The following is a 22,481-nucleotide window of genomic DNA, read 5'->3' as shown; positions in this document are numbered from 1 at the left end:
CTGTTTGTTAGACTATCCAGCCTACTATAAAGTGTCACCTCCCTTTCCATCAACCTCTGTACCCCAAATTACGTATACAATGTTCTATTGAGTCCTAGCTGGAATCGCACTATATGTACCCAAATACGAATGAAGATGCAAACATGGGTCACACAAAAGGATGTGGACAGAATGTTGAGGGCTTCGAGAAGTTGTACAGCGCATCTTCAGAACTTTGATCTCAGCTTTATTTACCAAATGGATGGGTTTAGATTGTGTTCTCGTGGGAAGGGCGAGGTGCATGGGCATGAGGGGGCGTGGGGGGGGCGTGGCCATGCCCCCAGGTCCATTCATAGGGCAGGCTTTGGGCCTTTTCAGTAATCACATAGTGAGATAAAAAAAAAAGAACAATGATAAAAGAACAAATATAACGTAGAACATACCTGTCACATTTGGCATGAGTAAGCACCCTGTTGGAAAGCGACCCCCTGTGAGTGCGAGACCAAGCGTGTCCAAGTCGATCTGGTTGCGACTCTGGATCCAGGCCTGCACCAGGGGATCATTTTGATAGGCGCTCAAATCAGCCACGTTGACACCAAGCAACAACTTCACATCTGAGACGGTGAGCAGCTGCGCAAAAAAAGATGGCAATTCTGAGGCCAGGGACCAGAGGATCTCTCCTCATGATTCAAGACATGCGCGTGAAGCAACATACCCTCGAGCTATCTGACAGAACTGTGCGCTACTCACATGCAACACACACACACCCAATCCACGCCGCACAATCGGCTTACCTTTTTAACCCCTTAAATGCGAGCTCTATGCAGTTCTACGCAAACAGGACGAGCAGAGTCGTCCTTAGCACTTGTTGAGTTGTAATTAACTACGCTAGCAAAGCTTAGCATGGTAATGGGTGGCGATGCCTGTAATTATAAACATCAGTCAGAAATCACATGCGTGCCTGCATTTAGTACCCGCATTGATGAACCATTGGAGACATTACCCTATTTACCCTCAAAGGGCATCTAAAACATTTATCTACCGAAAATAGTGGCATAAATCCTTGCTGTAGCCAATATCGCCCATGCATGAGGGCTGTCTCAATCACAGTACCTTAATACAGTGCTGTTAGAAAACTCAAGGCTGTAAAACAAGATTGCCAACGAGCACGCAAACACAGATCAAATAACTGGCAAAAGCTCAATACACACGTACATATATTGCATCAGTATATGATGTGTTCAATCAGGGGAGTCGGAAAGCTGTGCAAAGCGATAACAAGTGGTGATATAGGGTTAAGAGCGTCTAATGGCTCCCGTGTTTTTGTCACCACAGTTTTCGTCGTGGCTGTTTTCGAAGTGGTATTTTCACCCCGGCTGCTTTTGTTGATTTTATTTTATTTATAGAAAAAAGTGTTTGTGTAGGGGTTTGGTGGTGAATTTGGGTAAATTGGGGGGTTGGGAGTGGAGACCCCCCCCAATAAAAAAAAGAAAATTGCCAAAATACCAGGGTGAAAATGCCACGGCCAAAACAGCTGCGGCGAAAACTGCAGTGACAAAAACTTGTGAAACCATGTCTAATCATGCACACACACAAGTATCACCCATGCTCAGCCTCCATCAATAGTATCCTCATCCGCTCTGTTGCTTCTTATGCTTCTGGTATGCACTGCAATTGGCATTGTTCATTCTTTTTAACACATGCAATTACCCCTTGGACACAGGATGTTTGCTTCTGATCAAAACGCTGTTTTAGAGCCATTAGGATCAGTGGATTCGCTACATACCGGCACTTCAGTAGGCTTCAGTCCCATAAATGTTTGGATGTTCATGGAAACATTGCCCAGGGCCCGTAGATCAGCTGCTCCAGCTCCACCTTCATTGAACAAGTAAAAAAAACACATTAGACTTGACGATGCTACTCTTGGAGGTGGCAGAATAGAGCTCAGTGAACAGCGATCGCTGTTTGCATTGGAGTTGGCAGGAGAGGGTTCAGTGAACAGCGATCACCATTTGCATTAGACTTGACGATGCTACTCTTGGAGATGGGAGGAGAGAGATCAGTGAACAGCGATCACCGTTTGCATTAGGCTTGACAATGCTACTCTTGGCGATGGCAGGAGAGAGATCAGTGAGCAGTGGCTTGACAATGCTACTCTTGGAGTTGGCAGGAGAGGGTTCAGTGAACAGCGACCACTGTTTGCATTAGACTTGATGATGCTACTCTTGGAGATGGCAGGAGAGAGATCAGTGAACAGCGATCGCCGTTTGCATTCGACTTGACGATGCTACTCTTGGAGATGGCAGGAGAGAGATCAGTGAACAGCGATCGCCGTTTGCATTAGGCTTGACGATGCTACTCTTGGCGATGGCAGGAGAGAGATCAGTGAACAGCGGCTTGACAATGCTACTCTTGGAGTTGGCAGGAGAGGGTTCAGTGAACAGTGATCACTGTTTCCATTAGACTTGATGATGCTACTCTTGGAGATGGCAGGAGAGAGATCAGTGAGCAGCGATCGCCGTTTGCATTCGACTTGACGATGCTACTCTTGGGGATGGCAGGAGAGAGATCAGTGAACATTGATCGCCGTTTGCATTAGACTTGACGATGCTACTCTTGGAGATGGCAGGAGAGAGATCAGTGAACAGCGATCGCAGTTTGCATTCGACTTGACGATGCTACTCTTGGAGATGGCAGGAGAGCGATCAGTGAAGAGCGATCGCCGTTAGCATTAGACTTGACGATGTTACTCTTGGAGTTGGCAGGAAAGGGATCAGTGAAGAGCGATCGCCGTTTGCATTAGACTTGATGATGCAACTCTTGGAGATGGCAGGAGGATCTATATGATCACTGCATAAAAGAAACACTGAATCCGAAAATGTAATTTGTTTTTTTACCACACCTTCTCAGCACAATTAGAAATGCTGAGGGAGACCCCCACAGCTCCCTCATACACCCCTCAAATTATTTATTACCCAAACCCACCCCCAAATGTAATTGTGCTGAAATGTGCAGTAAAATGTTCTGCATTTTCGGATTCAGTATTTGGGGCCACTGAATTATGGGGTGATGCCGGCTGGGGCATGATCAAAGCCAAGGTAATGAGAAAGGTAATGACAAATGAGTGACTGCTAAGAACCTCGTCCATTTCCGCTGCCTACTGTATTGCTTCACTTTACAACGACAAGAATTCGCTACAGGGCACTTGTGGATAATACGGCCATTGCTGACCTAACACTGAACAAGGGCTTAAATATTCCTATTATTACCTAGAGAAATACAGTCTTAAATTAAATGAATCCCAGATTAAAATAGTGTTTTTTGACAAGCCAGGTATACCTTTGAGGTGGTTGTTTATTGGGGTACCAATTAAAGAGGTTGATTCTTATCTTTTTTTGTAGCAACGGATCTTGGGATAAACACATAAAACAGCTTGTATAGAAGCCCCTAGACTGTTTCTACTGCTTGTATGGTAGTTACAGACTGGATAAGTGTTTGGAAGTGTATAAGGCCAAGGTTTCTTCTATGATGCTCTATGGCAGTGAGGTTTGGTGATGTCAGAACTGCAAACAGCTGGAGACATCCAGAATATATATTTTTTGCAAGAAAACCCGGGCCCCCACTGGAACACCACACAGTGCCCTTAAGAGAGAGTTGGGGTCAGTATGGAATCAATGGAGTATGTATGCTATTTGACCTATTTCTGGAAAATACTTTGAGTTTGCCAGTTAACCACAATTTGAAAGAGGGGTTCTTAGAGATGAAATCCTCCCCAGGCAGTAAAATATATAAGTGGTATAATACCGTAAATACATTTTGGCTCAGGCATCGGTGGGACTTTTTTAAATTCTGGCTCATTGACCTATTTACATCAGCTATTAAAGATATGATATGATGGGCAGTAGGGCTAAGGAGTTATCTATGCACATTAAACACTCTTTGCCCTCTTTGGCTCCATACGCTGAGCTTTGGGATTTTCCTTTGGTGGCTGAGAACTTTTACCAAATTAGATTCCCATCTAGTTGTAGGATTGTGTTAGAGACATTGAAATCCTCTCCTGCTTATCAAACGTTTGCAGATTCATCCAAATGTACATGTGGTCTCTGACGTATTGAAGACTTGAGTCACTTTTTGTTGATCTAACCATGCTATTTCGAAGCTTGAAAGTTTTTGCCTTTTTTCAAATCTTATGAGTTGAAAACATGTAAAGAAGCCATGCGCTTTGTAGTCAACAATGGTTATCCGACATTTATTTATAATCTCGCTGTACATGTTACTGGAGCTTTGAAAATCCAAGCTCAATGTTGATAGCGCAGTAGGACTTTTATGGGGGTTTTAGCCTGGTTTTATAGCTTTACTCATGTTTTATATGGTGTCCTGTGCAGGTTCAAGACACTGCAGTCTTAAGAATGTTCACGTTTTTTATTGTCAGAGGTTTGGTTGGATTGTAACCAATGTGTTCATGGGGTGTGTTGGATTTTAGGATTGTAAGGGAGCTGTTTGGCTATTTATTGTGTATTTTCTTTTGTTTTCGTTTGTAAATGGAGAAATCCGAAGTGTGTTTATTACTACTACTCCTGAAGGATCTAGATGTGATTGCCAAAGATCCAGAGGAATACAGGTGCTTGGCAGGAATATAATATTTGATGTTCTTGTGAATGTATGAAGGTGCTTTCTTCGAAAAAGTTTGAAGCAAATGGTTTTGAAGGAGATTCATCGAGTGATTGGTTAGCCAGTTAAGTGATTGCAGGGAAGCCATGATGTGTCCCCAAGGCCCTGGGTCCCCCTGGCAACTGCATTCTGGATGATTTGGACGTGGTGAATTAGAGTTTTTGGGAGGCCTGTGCAGAGGTTGTTACAGCACACTAGACATGCTACAATCATCTGGAGACTTCACTTTTATGAGGCATATTCAGTCTGTCCGTCCCAGGGGGAGTAGATGGTAAGAGTTTTTCATGAGGTTCTGGATGTGGTTGTGGAACGAAGGATTTTCACTGAAAGTGATTCCAAAGTACTTTGCATGCATGATCGGAGTGGAGGCGTGGGGGCCAGATGAAAGGTATGTTGGCTAGGATGGTGGTGTCCAGGAAAAAGGATTTCAGATATGGATACGTTAAGGCATAAGTTATTGTCAATTATCCAAATCGAAGTGTTTGAGAGGCACACAGGGATGCGTGCAGAGGGATTTGCTGCTGTTGCCAGTGAGGCTGAAAGTGAGCTGGCTAGGGCCAGTGTACAAGTACACAGCATGAGCAAAGGCCTGGTGTTACACAGGGACGCAGAGGGATTTCATACTGTTACCAGTGAGGCTGAAAGTGAGCTGGGTATGGCCAGTGTACAAGTACACAGCGTGAGCATAGGCCTGGAGATACTCAGGGACGAGAAGGGATTTGATACTGTTACCAGTGAGGCTGAAAGTGAGCTGGGTATGGCCAGTGTACAAGTACACAGCGTGAGCATAGGCCTGGTGATACTCAGGGACGAGAAGGGATTTGATACTGTTACCAGTGAGGCTGAAAGTGAGCTGGGTATGGCCAGTACACAAGTACACAGCGTGAGCATAGGCCTGGTGATACACAGGGACGCGGAGGGATTTGATACTGTTACCAGGGAGGCCGGAAGTGAGCTGGGTATGGCCAGTGTACAAGTACACAGCCTGAGCATAGGCCAGGTGATACTCAGGGACGCGGAGGGATTTGATACTGTTACCAGTGAGGATGAAAGTGAGCCGGACATGGCCAGTGTACAGGTACACAGCGTGAGCATAGGCCTGGTGATACTCAGGGATGAGGAGGGATTTGATACTGTTACCAGTGAGGCTGAAAGTGAGCTGGGTATGGCCAGTGTACAAGTACACAGCGTGAGCATAGGCCTGGTGATACTCAGGGACGAGAAGGGATTTGATACTGTTACCAGTGAGGCTGAAAGTGAGCTGGGTATGGCCAGTACATAAGTACACAGCGTGAGCATAGGCCTGGTGATACACAGGGACGCAGAGGGATTTGATACCGTTACCAGGGAGGCCGGAAGTGAGCTGGGTATGGCCAGTGTACAAGTACACAGCCTGAGCATAGGCAAGGTGATACTCAGGGACGCGGAGGGATTTGATACTGTTACCAGTGAGGATGAAAGTGAGATAGTATGCCAGCTCACAAGTACACAGCGTGAGGAGAGGGTTGGTGATACTCAGGGACACGGAGGGATTTGATACTGTTACCAGTGAGGCTGAAAGTGAGCCGGGTATGGCAGTGTACAAGTACACAGCCTGAGCATAGGCCTGGAGATACTCAGGGACGAGAAGGGATTTGATTCTGTTACCAGTGAGGCTGAAAGTGAGCCGGGTATGGCCAGTATAAAAGTACACAGCGTGAGCATAGGCCTGGTGAGACACAGGGACGCAGAGGGATTTGATACTGTTACCAGTGAGGATGAAAGTGAGATAGTATGCCAGCTCATAAGTACACAGCGTGAGGAGAGGGTTGGTGATACTCAGGGACACGGAGGGATTTGATACTGTTACCAGTGAGGCTGAAAGTGAGCCGGGTATGGCCAGTGTACAAGTACACAGCCTGAGTATAGGCATGGAGATACTCAGGGACGAGAAGGGATTTGATACTGTTACCAGTGAGGCTGAAAGTGAGCCGGGTATGGCCGGTATAAAAGTACACAGCGTGAGCATACGCCTGGTGATACACAGGAACGCAGAGGGATTTGATACTGTTACCAGTGAGGATGAAAGTGAGATAGTATGCCAGCTCATAAGTACACAGCGTGTGCAGAGGGTTGGTGATACTCAGGGACGCGCAGGGATTTGATACTGTTACCAGTGAGGCTGAAAGTGAGCTGGGTATCGCCAGTGTACAAGTACACAGCGTGAGCATAGGCCTCGTGATACTCAGGGACGAGAAGGGATTTGATACTGTTACCAGGGAGGCTGAAAGTGAGCTGGGTATGGCCAGTGTACAAGTACACAGCCTGAGCATAGGCCAGGTGATACTCAGGAACGCGGAGGGATTTGATACTGTTACCAGTGAGGATGAAAGTGAGATAGTATGCCAGCTCACAAGTACACAGCGTGAGGAGAGGGTTGGTGATACTCAGGGACGCGGAGGGATTTGATACTGTTACCAGTGAGGCTGAAAGTGAGATGGGTATCGCCAGTGTACAAGTACACAGCGTGAGCATAGGCCTGGTGATACTCAGGGATGAGGAAGGATTTGATACTGTTACCAGTGCAGCAGAAAGTGAGCTGGGTATGGCCAGTATGCAAGTACACAGCATGAGCATAGGCCTGGTGATACTCAGGGATGAGGAGGGATTTGATACTGTTACCAGTGCAGCAGAAAGTGAGCTGGGTATGGCCAGTATGCAAGTACACAGCGTGAGCATAGGCCTGGTGATACTCAGGGACGCAGAGGGATTTGATACTGTTACCAGTGAGGCTGAAAGTGAGCTGGGTATGGCCAGTACACAAGTACACAGTGTGAGCATAGGCCTGGTGATACACAGGGACGCGGAGGGATTTGATACTGTTACCAGTGAGGATGAAAGTGAGATAGTATGCCAACTCACAAGTACACAGCGTGAGGAGAGGGTTGGTGATACTCAGGGACACGGAGGGATTTGATACTGTTACCAGTGAGGCTGAAAGTGAGCCGGGTATGGCCAGTGTACAAGTACACAGCCTGAGTATAGGCCTGGAGATACTCAGGGACGAGAAGGGATTTGATACTGTTACCAGTGAGGCTGAAAGTGAGCCGGGTATGGCCGGTATAAAAGTACGCAGCGTGAGCATAGGCCTGGTGATACACAGGGACGCAGAGGGATTTTATACTGTTACCAGTGAGGATGAAAGTGAGATAGTATGCCAGCTCATAAGTACACATCGTGTGCAGAGGGTTGGTGATACTCAGGGACGCGCAGGGATTTGATACTGTTACCAGTGAGGCTGAAAGTGAGCTGGGTATCGCCAGTGTACAAGTACACAGCCTGAGCATAGGCCTGGTGATACTCAGGGACGAGAAGGGATTTGATACTGTTACCAGGGAGGCTGAAAGTGAGCTGGGTATGGCCAGTGTACAAGTACACAGCCTGAGCATAGGCCAGGTGATACTCAGGGACGTGGAGGGATTTGATACTGTTACCAGTGAGGATGAAAGTGAGATAGTATGCCAGCTCACAAGTACACAGCGTGAGGAGAGGGTTGGTGATACTCAGGGACGCGGAGGGATTTGATACTGTTACCAGTGAGGCTGAAAGTGAGATGGGTATCGCCAGTGTACAAGTACACAGCGTGAGCATAGGCCTGGTGATACTCAGGGATGAGGAGGGATTTGATACTGTTACCAGTGCAGCAGAAAGTGAGCTGGGTATGGCCAGTATGCAAGTACACAGCGTGAGCATAGGCCTGGTGATACTCAGGGATGAGGAGGGATTTGATACTGTTACCAGTGCAGCAGAAAGTGAGCTGGGTATGGCCAGTATGCAAGTACACAGCGTGAGCATAGGCCTGGTGATACTCAGGGACGCAGAGGGATTTGATACTGTTACCAGTGAGGCTGAAAGTGAGCTGGGTATGGCCAGTACACAAGTACACAGCGTGAGCATAGGCCTGGTGATACACAGGGACGTGGAGGGATTTGATACTGTTACCAGTGAGGATGAAAGTGAGATAGTATGCCAGCTCACAAGTACACAGCGTGAGGAGAGGGTTGGTGATACTCAGGGACACGGAGGGATTTGATACTGTTACCAGTGAGGCTGAAAGTGAGCTGGGTATGGCCAGTGTACAAGTACACAGCGTGAGCATAGGCCTGGAGATACTCAGGGACGAGAAGGGATTTGATACTGTTACCAGTGAGGCTGAAAGTGAGCTGGGTATGGCCAGTGTACAAGTACACAGCGTGAGCATAGGCCTGGTGATACTCAGGGACGAGAAGGGATTTGATACTGTTACCAGTGAGGCTGAAAGTGAGCTGGGTATGGCCAGTACACAAGTACACAGCGTGAGCATAGGCCTGGTGATACACAGGGACGCGGAGGGATTTGATACTGTTACCAGGGAGGCCGGAAGTGAGCTGGGTATGGCCAGTGTACAAGTACACAGCCTGAGCATAGGCCAGGTAATACTCAGGGACGCGGAGGGATTTGATACTGTTACCAGTGAGGATGAAAGTGAGCTGGATATGGCCAGTGTACAGGTACACAGCGTGAGCATAGGCCTGGTGATACTCAGGGATGAGGAGGGTTTTGATACTGTTACCAGTGAGGCTGAAAGTGAGCTGGGTATGGCCAGTGTACAAGTACACAGCGTGAGCATAGGCCTGGTGATACTCAGGGACGAGAAGGGATTTGATACTGTTATCAGTGAGGCTGAAAGTGAGCTGGGTATGGCCAGTACACAAGTACACAGCGTGAGCATAGGCCTGGTGATACACAGGGACGCAGAGGGATTTGATACTGTTACCAGGGAGGCCGGAAGTGAGCTGGGTATGGCCAGTATACAAGTACACAGCCTGAGCATAGGCCAGGTGATACTCAGGGACGCGGAGGGATTTGATACTGTTACCAGTGAGGATGAAAGTGAGATAGTATGCCAGCTCACAAGTACACAGCGTGAGGAGAGGGTTGGTGATACTCAGGGACACGGAGGGATTTGATACTGTTACCAGTGAGGCTGAAAGTGAGCCGGGTATGGCCAGTGTACAAGTACACAGCCTGAGCATAGGCCTGGAGATACTCAGGGACGAGAAGGGATTTGATACTGTTACCAGTGAGGCTGAAAGTGAGCTGGGTATGGCCAGTATAAAAGTACACAGCGTGAGCATAGGCCTGGTGATACACAGGGACGCAGAGGGATTTGATACTGTTACCAGTGAGGATGAAAGTGAGATAGTATGCCAGCTCATAAGTACACAGCGTGAGGAGAGGGTTGGTGATACTCAGGGACACGGAGGGATTTGATACTGTTACCAGTGAGGCTGAAAGTGAGCCGGGTATGGCCAGTGTACAAGTACACAGCCTGAGTATAGGCCTGGAGATACTCAGGGACGAGAAGGGATTTGATACTGTTACCAGTGAGGCTGAAAGTGAGCCGGGTATGGCCGGTATAAAAGTACACAGCGTGAGCATAGGCCTGGTGATACACAGGGACGCAGAGGGATTTGATACTGTTACCAGTGAGGATGAAAGTGAGATAGTATGCCAGCTCATAAGTACACAGCGTGTGCAGAGGGTTGGTGATACTCAGGGACGCGCAGGGATTTGATACTGTTACCAGTGAGGCTGAAAGTGAGCTGGGTATCGCCAGTGTACAAGTACACAGCGTGAGCATAGGCCTGGTGATACTCAGGGACGAGAAGGGATTTGATACTGTTACCAGGGAGGCTGAAAGTGAGCTGGGTATGGCCAGTGTACAAGTACACAGCCTGAGCATAGGCCAGGTGATACTCAGGGACGCGGAGGGATTTGATACTGTTACCAGTGAGGATGAAAGTGAGATAGTATGCCAGCTCACAAGTACACAGCGTGAGGAGAGGGTTGGTGATACTCAGGGACGCGGAGGGATTTGATACTGTTACCAGTGAGGCTGAAAGTGAGATGGGTATCGCCAGTGTACAAGTACACAGCGTGAGCATAGGCCTGGTGATACTCAGGGATGAGGAGGGATTTGATACTGTTACCAGTGCAGCAGAAAGTGAGCTGGGTATGGCCAGTATGCAAGTACACAGCGTGAGCATAGGCCTGGTGATACTCAGGGATGAGGAGGGATTTGATACTGTTACCAGTGCAGCAGAAAGTGAGCTGGGTATGGCCAGTATGCAAGTACACAGCGTGAGCATAGGCCTGGTGATACTCAGGGACGCAGAGGGATTTGATACTGTTACCAGTGAGGCTGAAAGTGAGCTGGGTATGGCCAGTACACAAGTACACAGCGTGAGCATAGGCCTGGTGATACACAGGGACGCGGAGGGATTTGATACTGTTACCAGTGAGGATGAAAGTGAGATAGTATGCCAGCTACAAAGTACACAGCGTGAGGAGAGGGTTGGTGATACTCAGGGACGCGGAGGGATTTGATACTGTTACAAGTGAGGCTGAAAGTGAGATGGGTATCGCCAGTATGCAAGTACACAGCGTGAGCATAGGCCTGGTGATACTCAGGGACGCAGAGGGATTTGATACTGTTACCAGTGAGGCTGAAAGTGAGCTGGGTATGGCCAGTACACAAGTACACAGTGTGAGCATAGGCCTGGTGATACACAGGGACGCGGAGGGATTTGATACTGTTACCAGTGAGGATGAAAGTGAGATAGTATGCCAGCTCACAAGTACACAGCGTGAGGAGAGGGTTGGTGATACTCAGGGACACGGAGGGATTTGATACTGTTACCAGTGAGGCTGAAAGTGAGCCGGGTATGGCCAGTGTACAAGTACACAGCCTGAGTATAGGCCTGGAGATACTCAGGGACGAGAAGGGATTTGATACTGTTACCAGTGAGGCTGAAAGTGAGCCGGGTATGGCCGGTATAAAAGTACGCAGCGTGAGCATAGGCCTGGTGATACACAGGGACGCAGAGGGATTTGATACTGTTACCAGTGAGGATGAAAGTGAGATAGTATGCCAGCTCATAAGTACACATCGTGTGCAGAGGGTTGGTGATACTCAGGGACGCGCAGGGATTTGATACTGTTACCAGTGAGGCTGAAAGTGAGCTGGGTATCGCCAGTGTACAAGTACACAGACTTAGCATAGGCCTGGTGATACTCAGGGACGAGAAGGGATTTGATACTGTTACCTGGGAAGCTGAAAGTGAGCTGGGTATGGCCAGTGTACAAGTACACAGCCTGAGCATAGGCCAGGTGATACTCAGGGACGTGGAGGGATTTGATACTGTTACCAGTGAGGATGAAAGTGAGATAGTATGCCAGCTCACAAGTACACAGCGTGAGGAGAGGGTTGGTGATACTCAGGGACGCGGAGGGATTTGATACTGTTACCAGTGAGGCTGAAAGTGAGATGGGTATCGCCAGTGTACAAGTACACAGCGTGAGCATAGGCCTGGTGATACTCAGGGATGAGGAGGGATTTGATACTGTTACCAGTGCAGCAGAAAGTGAGCTGGGTATGGCCAGTATGCAAGTACACAGCGTGAGCATAGGCCTGGTGATACTCAGGGATGAGGAGGGATTTGATACTGTTACCAGTGCAGCAGAAAGTGAGCTGGGTATGGCCAGTATGCAAGTACACAGCGTGAGCATAGGCCTGGTGATACTCAGGGACGCAGAGGGATTTGATACTGTTACCAGTGAGGCTGAAAGTGAGCTGGGTATGGCCAGTACACAAGTACACAGCGTGAGCATAGGCCTGGTGATACACAGGGACGTGGAGGGATTTGATACTGTTACCAGTGAGGATGAAAGTGAGATAGTATGCCAGCTCATAAGTACACAGCGTGAGGAGAGGGTTGGTGATACTCAGGGACACGGAGGGATTTGATACTGTTACCAGTGAGGCTGAAAGTGAGCTGGGTATGGCCAGTGTACAAGTACACAGCGTGAGCATAGGCCTGGAGATACTCAGGGACGAGAAGGGATTTGATACTGTTACCAGTGAGGCTGAAAGTGAGCTGGGTATGGCCAGTGTACAAGTACACAGCGTGAGCATAGGCCTGGTGATACTCAGGGACGAGAAGGGATTTGATACTGTTACCAGTGAGGCTGAAAGTGAGCTGGGTATGGCCAGTACACAAGTACACAGCGTGAGCATAGGCCTGGTGATACACAGGGACGCGGAGGGATTTGATACTGTTACCAGGGAGGCCGGAAGTGAGCTGGGTATGGCCAGTGTACAAGTACACAGCCTGAGCATAGGCCAGGTGATACTCAGGGACGCGGAGGGATTTGATACTGTTACCAGTGAGGATGAAAGTGAGCTGGATATGGCCAGTGTACAGGTACACAGCGTGAGCATAGGCCTGGTGATACTCAGGGATGAGGAGGGTTTTGATACTGTTACCAGTGAGGCTGAAAGTGAGCTGGGTATGGCCAGTGTACAAGTACACAGCGTGAGCATAGGCCTGGTGATACTCAGGGACGAGAAGGGATTTGATACTGTTATCAGTGAGGCTGAAAGTGAGCTGGGTATGGCCAGTACACAAGTACACAGCGTGAGCATAGGCCTGGTGATACACAGGGACGCAGAGGGATTTGATACTGTTACCAGGGAGGCCGGAAGTGAGCTGGGTATGGCCAGTATACAAGTACACAGCCTGAGCATAAGCCAGGTGATACTCAGGGACGCGGAGGGATTTGATACTGTTACCAGTGAGGATGAAAGTGAGATAGTATGCCAGCTCACAAGTACACAGCGTGAGGAGAGGGTTGGTGATACTCAGGGACACGGAGGGATTTGATACTGTTACCAGTGAGGCTGAAAGTGAGCCGGGTATGGCCAGTGTACAAGTACACAGCCTGAGCATAGGCCTGGAGATACTCAGGGACGAGAAGGGATTTGATACTGTTACCAGTGAGGCTGAAAGTGAGCCGGGTATGGCCAGTATAAAAGTACACAGCGTGAGCATAGGCCTGGTGATACACAGGGACGCAGAGGGATTTGATACTGTTACCAGTGAGGATGAAAGTGAGATAGTATGCCAGCTCATAAGTACACAGCGTGAGGAGAGGGTTGGTGATACTCAGGGACACGGAGGGATTTGATACTGTTACCAGTGAGGCTGAAAGTGAGCCGGGTATGGCCAGTGTACAAGTACACAGCCTGAGTATAGGCCTGGAGATACTCAGGGACGAGAAGGGATTTGATACTGTTACCAGTGAGGCTGAAAGTGAGCCGGGTATGGCCGGTATAAAAGTACACAGCGTGAGCATAGGCCTGGTGATACACAGGGACGCAGAGGGATTTGATACTGTTACCAGTGAGGATGAAAGTGAGATAGTATGCCAGCTCATAAGTACACAGCGTGTGCAGAGGGTTGGTGATACTCAGGGACGCGCAGGGATTTGATACTGTTACCAGTGAGGCTGAAAGTGAGCTGGGTATCGCCAGTGTACAAGTACACAGCGTGAGCATAGGCCTGGTGATACTCAGGGACGAGAAGGGATTTGATACTGTTACCAGGGAGGCTGAAAGTGAGCTGGGTATGGCCAGTGTACAAGTACACAGCCTGAGCATAGGCCAGGTGATACTCAGGGACGCGGAGGGATTTGATACTGTTACCAGTGAGGATGAAAGTGAGATAGTATGCCAGCTCACAAGTACACAGCGTGAGGAGAGGGTTGGTGATACTCAGGGACACGGAGGGATTTGATACTGTTACCAGTGAGGCTGAAAGTGAGCCGGGTATGGCCAGTGTACAAGTACACAGCCTGAGTATAGGCCTGGAGATACTCAGGGACGAGAAGGGATTTGATACTGTTACCAGTGAGGCTGAAAGTGAGCCGGGTATGGCCGGTATAAAAGTACACAGCGTGAGCATAGGCCTGGTGATACACAGGGACGCAGAGGGATTTGATACTGTTACCAGTGAGGATGAAAGTGAGATAGTATGCCAGCTCATAAGTACACAGCGTGTGCAGAGGGTTGGTGATACTCAGGGACGCGCAGGGATTTGATACTGTTACCAGTGAGGCTGAAAGTGAGCTGGGTATCGCCAGTGTACAAGTACACAGCGTGAGCATAGGCCTGGTGATACTCAGGGACGAGAAGGGATTTGATACTGTTACCAGGGAGGCTGAAAGTGAGCTGGGTATGGCCAGTGTACAAGTACACAGCCTGAGCATAGGCCAGGTGATACTCAGGGACGCGGAGGGATTTGATACTGTTACCAGTGAGGATGAAAGTGAGATAGTATGCCAGCTCACAAGTACACAGCGTGAGGAGAGGGTTGGTGATACTCAGGGACGCGGAGGGATTTGATACTGTTACCAGTGAGGCTGAAAGTGAGATGGGTATCGCCAGTGTACAAGTACACAGCGTGAGCATAGGCCTGGTGATACTCAGGGATGAGGAGGGATTTGATACTGTTACCAGTGCAGCAGAAAGTGAGCTGGGTATGGCCAGTATGCAAGTACACAGCGTGAGCATAGGCCTGGTGATACTCAGGGATGAGGAGGGATTTGATACTGTTACCAGTGCAGCAGAAAGTGAGCTGGGTATGGCCAGTATGCAAGTACACAGCGTGAGCATAGGCCTGGTGATACTCAGGGACGCAGAGGGATTTGATACTGTTACCAGTGAGGCTGAAAGTGAGCTGGGTATGGCCAGTACACAAGTACACAGCGTGAGCATAGGCCTGGTGATACACAGGGACGCGGAGGGATTTGATACTGTTACCAGTGAGGATGAAAGTGAGATAGTATGCCAGCTCACAAGTACACAGCGTGAGGAGAGGGTTGGTGATACTCAGGGACGCGGAGGGATTTGATACTGTTACAAGTGAGGCTGAAAGTGAGATGGGTATCGCCAGTATGCAAGTACACAGCGTGAGCATAGGCCTGGTGATACTCAGGGACGCAGAGGGATTTGATACTGTTACCAGTGAGGCTGAAAGTGAGCTGGGTATGGCCAGTACACAAGTACACAGTGTGAGCATAGGCCTGGTGATACACAGGGACGCGGAGGGATTTGATACTGTTACCAGTGAGGATGAAAGTGAGATAGTATGCCAGCTCACAAGTACACAGCGTGAGGAGAGGGTTGGTGATACTCAGGGACACGGAGGGATTTGATACTGTTACCAGTGAGGCTGAAAGTGAGCCGGGTATGGCCAGTGTACAAGTACACAGCCTGAGTATAGGCCTGGAGATACTCAGGGACGAGAAGGGATTTGATACTGTTACCAGTGAGGCTGAAAGTGAGCCGGGTATGGCCGGTATAAAAGTACGCAGCGTGAGCATAGGCCTGGTGATACACAGGGACGCAGAGGGATTTGATACTGTTACCAGTGAGGATGAAAGTGAGATAGTATGCCAGCTCATAAGTACACATCGTGTGCAGAGGGTTGGTGATACTCAGGGACGCGCAGGGATTTGATACTGTTACCAGTGAGGCTGAAAGTGAGCTGGGTATCGCCAGTGTACAAGTACACAGCCTGAGCATAGGCCTGGTGATACTCAGGGACGAGAAGGGATTTGATACTGTTACCTGGGAAGCTGAAAGTGAGCTGGGTATGGCCAGTGTACAAGTACACAGCCTGAGCATAGGCCAGGTGATACTCAGGGACGTGGAGGGATTTGATACTGTTACCAGTGAGGATGAAAGTGAGATAGTATGCCAGCTCACAAGTACACAGCGTGAGGAGAGGGTTGGTGATACTCAGGGACGCGGAGGGATTTGATACTGTTACCAGTGAGGCTGAAAGTGAGATGGGTATCGCCAGTGTACAAGTACACAGCGTGAGCATAGGCCTGGTGATACTCAGGGATGAGGAGGGATTTGATACTGTTACCAGTGCAGCAGAAAGTGAGCTGGGTATGGCCAGTATGCAAGTACACAGCGTGAGCATAGGCCTGGTGATACTCAGGGATGAGGAGGGATTTGATACTGTTACCAGTGCAGCAGAAAGTGAGCTGGGTATGGCCAGTATGCAAGTACACAGCGTGAGCATAGGCCTGGTGATACTCAGGGACGCAGAGGGATTTGATACTGTTACCAGTGAGGCTGAAAGTGAGCTGGGTATGGCCAGTACACAAGTACACAGCGTGAGCATAGGCCTGGTGATACACAGGGACGTGGAGGGATTTGATACTGTTACCAGTGAGGATGAAAGTGAGATAGTATGCCAGCTCATAAGTACACAGCGTGAGGTGAGGGTTGGTGATACTCAGGGACACGGAGGGATTTGATACTGTTACCAGTGAGGCTGAAAGTGAGCTGGGTATGGCCAGTGTACAAGTACACAGCGTGAGCATAGGCCTGGAGATACTCAGGGACGAGAAGGGATTTGATACTGTTACCAGTGAGGCTGAAAGTGAGCTGGGTATGGCCAGTGTACAAGTACACAGCGTGAGCATAGGCCTGGTGATACTCAGGGACGAGAAGGGATTTGATACTGTTACCAGTGAGGCTGAAAGTGAGCTGGGTATGGCCAGTACACAAGTACACAGCGTGAGCATAGGCCTGGTGATACACAGGGACGCGGAGGGATTTGATACTGTTACCAGGGAGGCCGGAAGTGAGCTGGGTATGGCCAGTGTACAAGTACACAGCCTGAGCATAGGCCAGGTGATACTCAGGGACGCGGAGGGATTTGATACTGTTACCAGTGAGGATGAAAGTGAGCTGGATATGGCCAGTGTACAGGTACACAGCGTGAGCATAGGCCTGGTGATACTCAGGGATGAGGAGGGTTTTGATACTGTTACCAGTGAGGCTGAAAGTGAGCTGGGTATGGCCAGTGTACAAGTACACAGCGTGAGCATAGGCCTGGTGATACTCAGGGACGAGAAGGGATTTGATACTGTTATCAGTGAGGCTGAAAGTGAGCTGGGTATGGCCAGTACACAAGTACACAGCGTGAGCATAGGCCTGGTGATACACAGGGACGCAGAGGGATTTGATACTGTTACCAGGGAGGCCGGAAGTGAGCTGGGTATGGCCAGTATACAAGTACACAGCCTGAGCATAAGCCAGGTGATACTCAGGGACGCGGAGGGATTTGATACTGTTACCAGTGAGGATGAAAGTGAGATAGTATGCCAGCTCACAAGTACACAGCGTGAGGAGAGGGTTGGTGATACTCAGGGACACGGAGGGATTTGATACTGTTACCAGTGAGGCTGAAAGTGAGCCGGGTATGGCCAGTGTACAAGTACACAGCCTGAGCATAGGCCTGGAGATACTCAGGGACGAGAAGGGATTTGATACTGTTACCAGTGAGGCTGAAAGTGAGCCGAGTATGGCCAGTATAAAAGTACACAGCGTGAGCATAGGCCTGGTGATACACAGGGACGCAGAGGGATTTGATACTGTTACCAGTGAGGATGAAAGTGAGATAGTATGCCAGCTCATAAGTACACAGCGTGAGGAGAGGGTTGGTGATACTCAGGGACACGGAGGGATTTGATACTGTTACCAGTGAGGCTGAAAGTGAGCCGGGTATGGCCAGTGTACAAGTACACAGCCTGAGTATAGGCCTGGAGATACTCAGGGACGAGAAGGGATTTGATACTGTTACCAGTGAGGCTGAAAGTGAGCCGGGTATGGCCGGTATAAAAGTACACAGCGTGAGCATAGGCCTGGTGATACACAGGGACGCAGAGGGATTTGATACTGTTACCAGTGAGGATGAAAGTGAGATAGTATGCCAGCTCATAAGTACACAGCGTGTGCAGAGGGTTGGTGATACTCAGGGACGCGCAGGGATTTGATACTGTTACCAGTGAGGCTGAAAGTGAGCTGGGTATCGCCAGTGTACAAGTACACAGCGTGAGCATAGGCCTGGTGATACTCAGGGACGAGAAGGGATTTGATACTGTTACCAGGGAGGCTGAAAGTGAGCTGGGTATGGCCAGTGTACAAGTACACAGCCTGAGCATAGGCCAGGTGATACTCAGGGACGCGGAGGGATTTGATACTGTTACCAGTGAGGATGAAAGTGAGATAGTATGCCAGCTCACAAGTACACAGCGTGAGGAGAGGGTTGGTGATACTCAGGGACGCGGAGGGATTTGATACTGTTACCAGTGAGGCTGAAAGTGAGATGGGTATCGCCAGTGTACAAGTACACAGCGTGAGCATAGGCCTGGTGATACTCAGGGACGAGAAGGGATTTGATACTGTTACCAGGGAGGCTGAAAGTGAGCTGGGTATGGCCAGTGTACAAGTACACAGCCTGAGCATAGGCCAGGTGATACTCAGGGACGCGGAGGGATTTGATACTGTTACCAGTGAGGATGAAAGTGAGATAGTATGCCAGCTCACAAGTACACAGCGTGAGGAGAGGGTTGGTGATACTCAGGGACGCGGAGGGATTTGATACTGTTACCAGTGAGGCTGAAAGTGAGATAGTATGCCAGCTCACAAGTACACAGCGTGAGCATAGGCCTGGTGATACTCAGGGATGAGGAAGGATTTGATACTGTTACCAGTGCAGCAGAAAGTGAGCTGGGTATGGCCAGTATGCAAGTACACAGCATGAGCATAGGCCTGGTGATACTCAGGGATGAGGAGGGATTTGATACTGTTACCAGTGCAGCAGAAAGTGAGCTGGGTATGGCCAGTATGCAAGTACACAGCGTGAGCATAGGCCTGGTGATACTCAGGGACGCAGAGGGATTTGATACTGTTACCAGTGAGGCTGAAAGTGAGCTGGGTATGGCCAGTACACAAGTACACAGTGTGAGCATAGGCCTGGTGATACACAGGGACGCGGAGGGATTTGATACTGTTACCAGTGAGGATGAAAGTGAGATAGTATGCCAACTCACAAGTACACAGCGTGAGGAGAGGGTTGGTGATACTCAGGGACACGGAGGGATTTGATACTGTTACCAGTGAGGCTGAAAGTGAGCCGGGTATGGCCAGTGTACAAGTACACAGCCTGAGTATAGGCCTGGAGATACTCAGGGACGAGAAGGGATTTGATACTGTTACCAGTGAGGCTGAAAGTGAGCCGGGTATGGCCGGTATAAAAGTACGCAGCGTGAGCATAGGCCTGGTGATACACAGGGACGCAGAGGGATTTGATACTGTTACCAGTGAGGATGAAAGTGAGATAGTATGCCAGCTCATAAGTACACATCGTGTGCAGAGGGTTGGTGATACTCAGGGACGCGCAGGGATTTGATACTGTTACCAGTGAGGCTGAAAGTGAGCTGGGTATCGCCAGTGTACAAGTACACAGCCTGAGCATAGGCCTGGTGATACTCAGGGACGAGAAGGGATTTGATACTGTTACCAGGGAGGCTGAAAGTGAGCTGGGTATGGCCAGTGTACAAGTACACAGCCTGAGCATAGGCCAGGTGATACTCAGGGACGTGGAGGGATTTGATACTGTTACCAGTGAGGATGAAAGTGAGATAGTATGCCAGCTCACAAGTACACAGCGTGAGGAGAGGGTTGGTGATACTCAGGGACGCGGAGGGATTTGATACTGTTACCAGTGAGGCTGAAAGTGAGATGGGTATCGCCAGTGTACAAGTACACAGCGTGAGCATAGGCCTGGTGATACTCAGGGATGAGGAGGGATTTGATAGTGTTACCAGTGCAGCAGAAAGTGAGCTGGGTATGGCCAGTATGCAAGTACACAGCGTGAGCATAGGCCTGGTGATACTCAGGGATGAGGAGGGATTTGATACTGTTACCAGTGCAGCAGAAAGTGAGCTGGGTATGGCCAGTATGCAAGTACACAGCGTGAGCATAGGCCTGGTGATACTCAGGGACGCAGAGGGATTTGATACTGTTACCAGTGAGGCTGAAAGTGAGCTGGGTATGGCCAGTACACAAGTACACAGCGTGAGCATAGGCCTGGTGATACACAGGGACGTGGAGGGATTTGATACTGTTACCAGTGAGGATGAAAGTGAGATAGTATGCCAGCTCACAAGTACACAGCGTGAGGAGAGGGTTGGTGATACTCAGGGACACGGAGGGATTTGATACTGTTACCAGTGAGGCTGAAAGTGAGCTGGGTATGGCCAGTGTACAAGTACACAGCGTGAGCATAGGCCTGGAGATACTCAGGGACGAGAAGGGATTTGATACTGTTACCAGTGAGGCTGAAAGTGAGCTGGGTATGGCCAGTGTACAAGTACACAGCGTGAGCATAGGCCTGGTGATACTCAGGGACGAGAAGGGATTTGATACTGTTATCAGTGAGGCTGAAAGTGAGCTGGGTATGGCCAGTACACAAGTACACAGCGTGAGCATAGGCCTGGTGATACACAGGGACGCAGAGGGATTTGATACTGTTACCAGGGAGGCCGGAAGTGAGCTGGGTATGGCCAGTATACAAGTACACAGCCTGAGCATAGGCCAGGTGATACTCAGGGACGCGGAGGGATTTGATACTGTTACCAGTGAGGATGAAAGTGAGATAGTATGCCAGCTCACAAGTACACAGCGTGAGGAGAGGGTTGGTGATACTCAGGGACACGGAGGGATTTGATACTGTTACCAGTGAGGCTGAAAGTGAGCCGGGTATGGCCAGTGTACAAGTACACAGCCTGAGCATAGGCCTGGAGATACTCAGGGACGAGAAGGGATTTGATACTGTTACCAGTGAGGCTGAAAGTGAGCCGGGTATGGCCAGTATAAAAGTACACAGCGTGAGCATAGGCCTGGTGATACACAGGGACGCAGAGGGATTTGATACTGTTACCAGTGAGGATGAAAGTGAGATAGTATGCCAGCTCATAAGTACACAGCGTGAGGAGAGGGTTGGTGATACTCAGGGACACGGAGGGATTTGATACTGTTACCAGTGAGGCTGAAAGTGAGCCGGGTATGGCCAGTGTACAAGTACACAGCCTGAGTATAGGCCTGGAGATACTCAGGGACGAGAAGGGATTTGATACTGTTACCAGTGAGGCTGAAAGTGAGCCGGGTATGGCCGGTATAAAAGTACACAGCGTGAGCATAGGCCTGGTGATACACAGGGACGCAGAGGGATTTGATACTGTTACCAGTGAGGATGAAAGTGAGATAGTATGCCAGCTCATAAGTACACAGCGTGTGCAGAGGGTTGGTGATACTCAGGGACGCGCAGGGATTTGATACTGTTACCAGTGAGGCTGAAAGTGAGCTGGGTATTGCCAGTGTACAAGTACACAGCGTGAGCATAGGCCTGGTGATACTCAGGGACGAGAAGGGATTTGATACTGTTACCAGGGAGGCTGAAAGTGAGCTGGGTATGGCCAGTGTACAAGTACACAGCCTGAGCATAGGCCAGGTGATACTCAGGGACGCGGAGGGATTTGATACTGTTACCAGTGAGGATGAAAGTGAGATAGTATGCCAGCTCACAAGTACACAGCGTGAGGAGAGGGTTGGTGATACTCAGGGACGCGGAGGGATTTGATACTGTTACCAGTGAGGCTGAAAGTGAGATGGGTATCGCCAGTGTACAAGTACACAGCGTGAGCATAGGCCTGGTGATACTCAGGGATGAGGAGGGATTTGATACTGTTACCAGTGCAGCAGAAAGTGAGCTGGGTATGGCCAGTATGCAAGTACACAGCGTGAGCATAGGCCTGGTGATACTCAGGGATGAGGAGGGATTTGATACTGTTACCAGTGCAGCAGAAAGTGAGCTGGGTATGGCCAGTATGCAAGTACACAGCGTGAGCATAGGCCTGGTGATACTCAGGGACGCAGAGGGATTTGATACTGTTACCAGTGAGGCTGAAAGTGAGCTGGGTATGGCCAGTACACAAGTACACAGCGTGAGCATAGGCCTGGTGATACACAGGGACGCGGAGGGATTTGATACTGTTACCAGTGAGGATGAAAGTGAGATAGTATGCCAGCTCACAAGTACACAGCG

The 22,481-nt window shown here is 49.4% G+C and overlaps 1 protein-coding gene across 4 annotated transcripts in view; it reads right to left on the bottom strand.

The window, feature by feature from the left end:
* LOC138569359 (uncharacterized) overlaps positions 1–22,481 on the bottom strand; it is a 1,262,132-nt gene that overhangs the window by 350,348 nt on the left and 889,303 nt on the right. For all 4 annotated transcript variants that reach the window (XM_069647272.1, XM_069647275.1, XM_069647274.1 and 1 more), the window contains 2 exons: positions 1,766–1,854; positions 423–609 (listed from right to left, as the gene is read on the bottom strand). In XM_069647272.1, the coding sequence (XP_069503373.1) occupies positions 423–609; positions 1,766–1,854 (276 nt within the window). The remainder of the gene's footprint in view (positions 1–422; positions 610–1,765; positions 1,855–22,481) is intronic.

The sequence above is a fragment of the Ambystoma mexicanum genome, chromosome 2q (genome assembly GCF_040938575.1).
Source record: "Ambystoma mexicanum isolate Mex_15411 chromosome 2q, UKY_AmexF1_1, whole genome shotgun sequence".
NCBI classification, from domain to species: domain Eukaryota; kingdom Metazoa; phylum Chordata; class Amphibia; order Caudata; family Ambystomatidae; genus Ambystoma; species Ambystoma mexicanum.
This window is presented reverse-complemented; position numbering and strand designations above follow the sequence as displayed.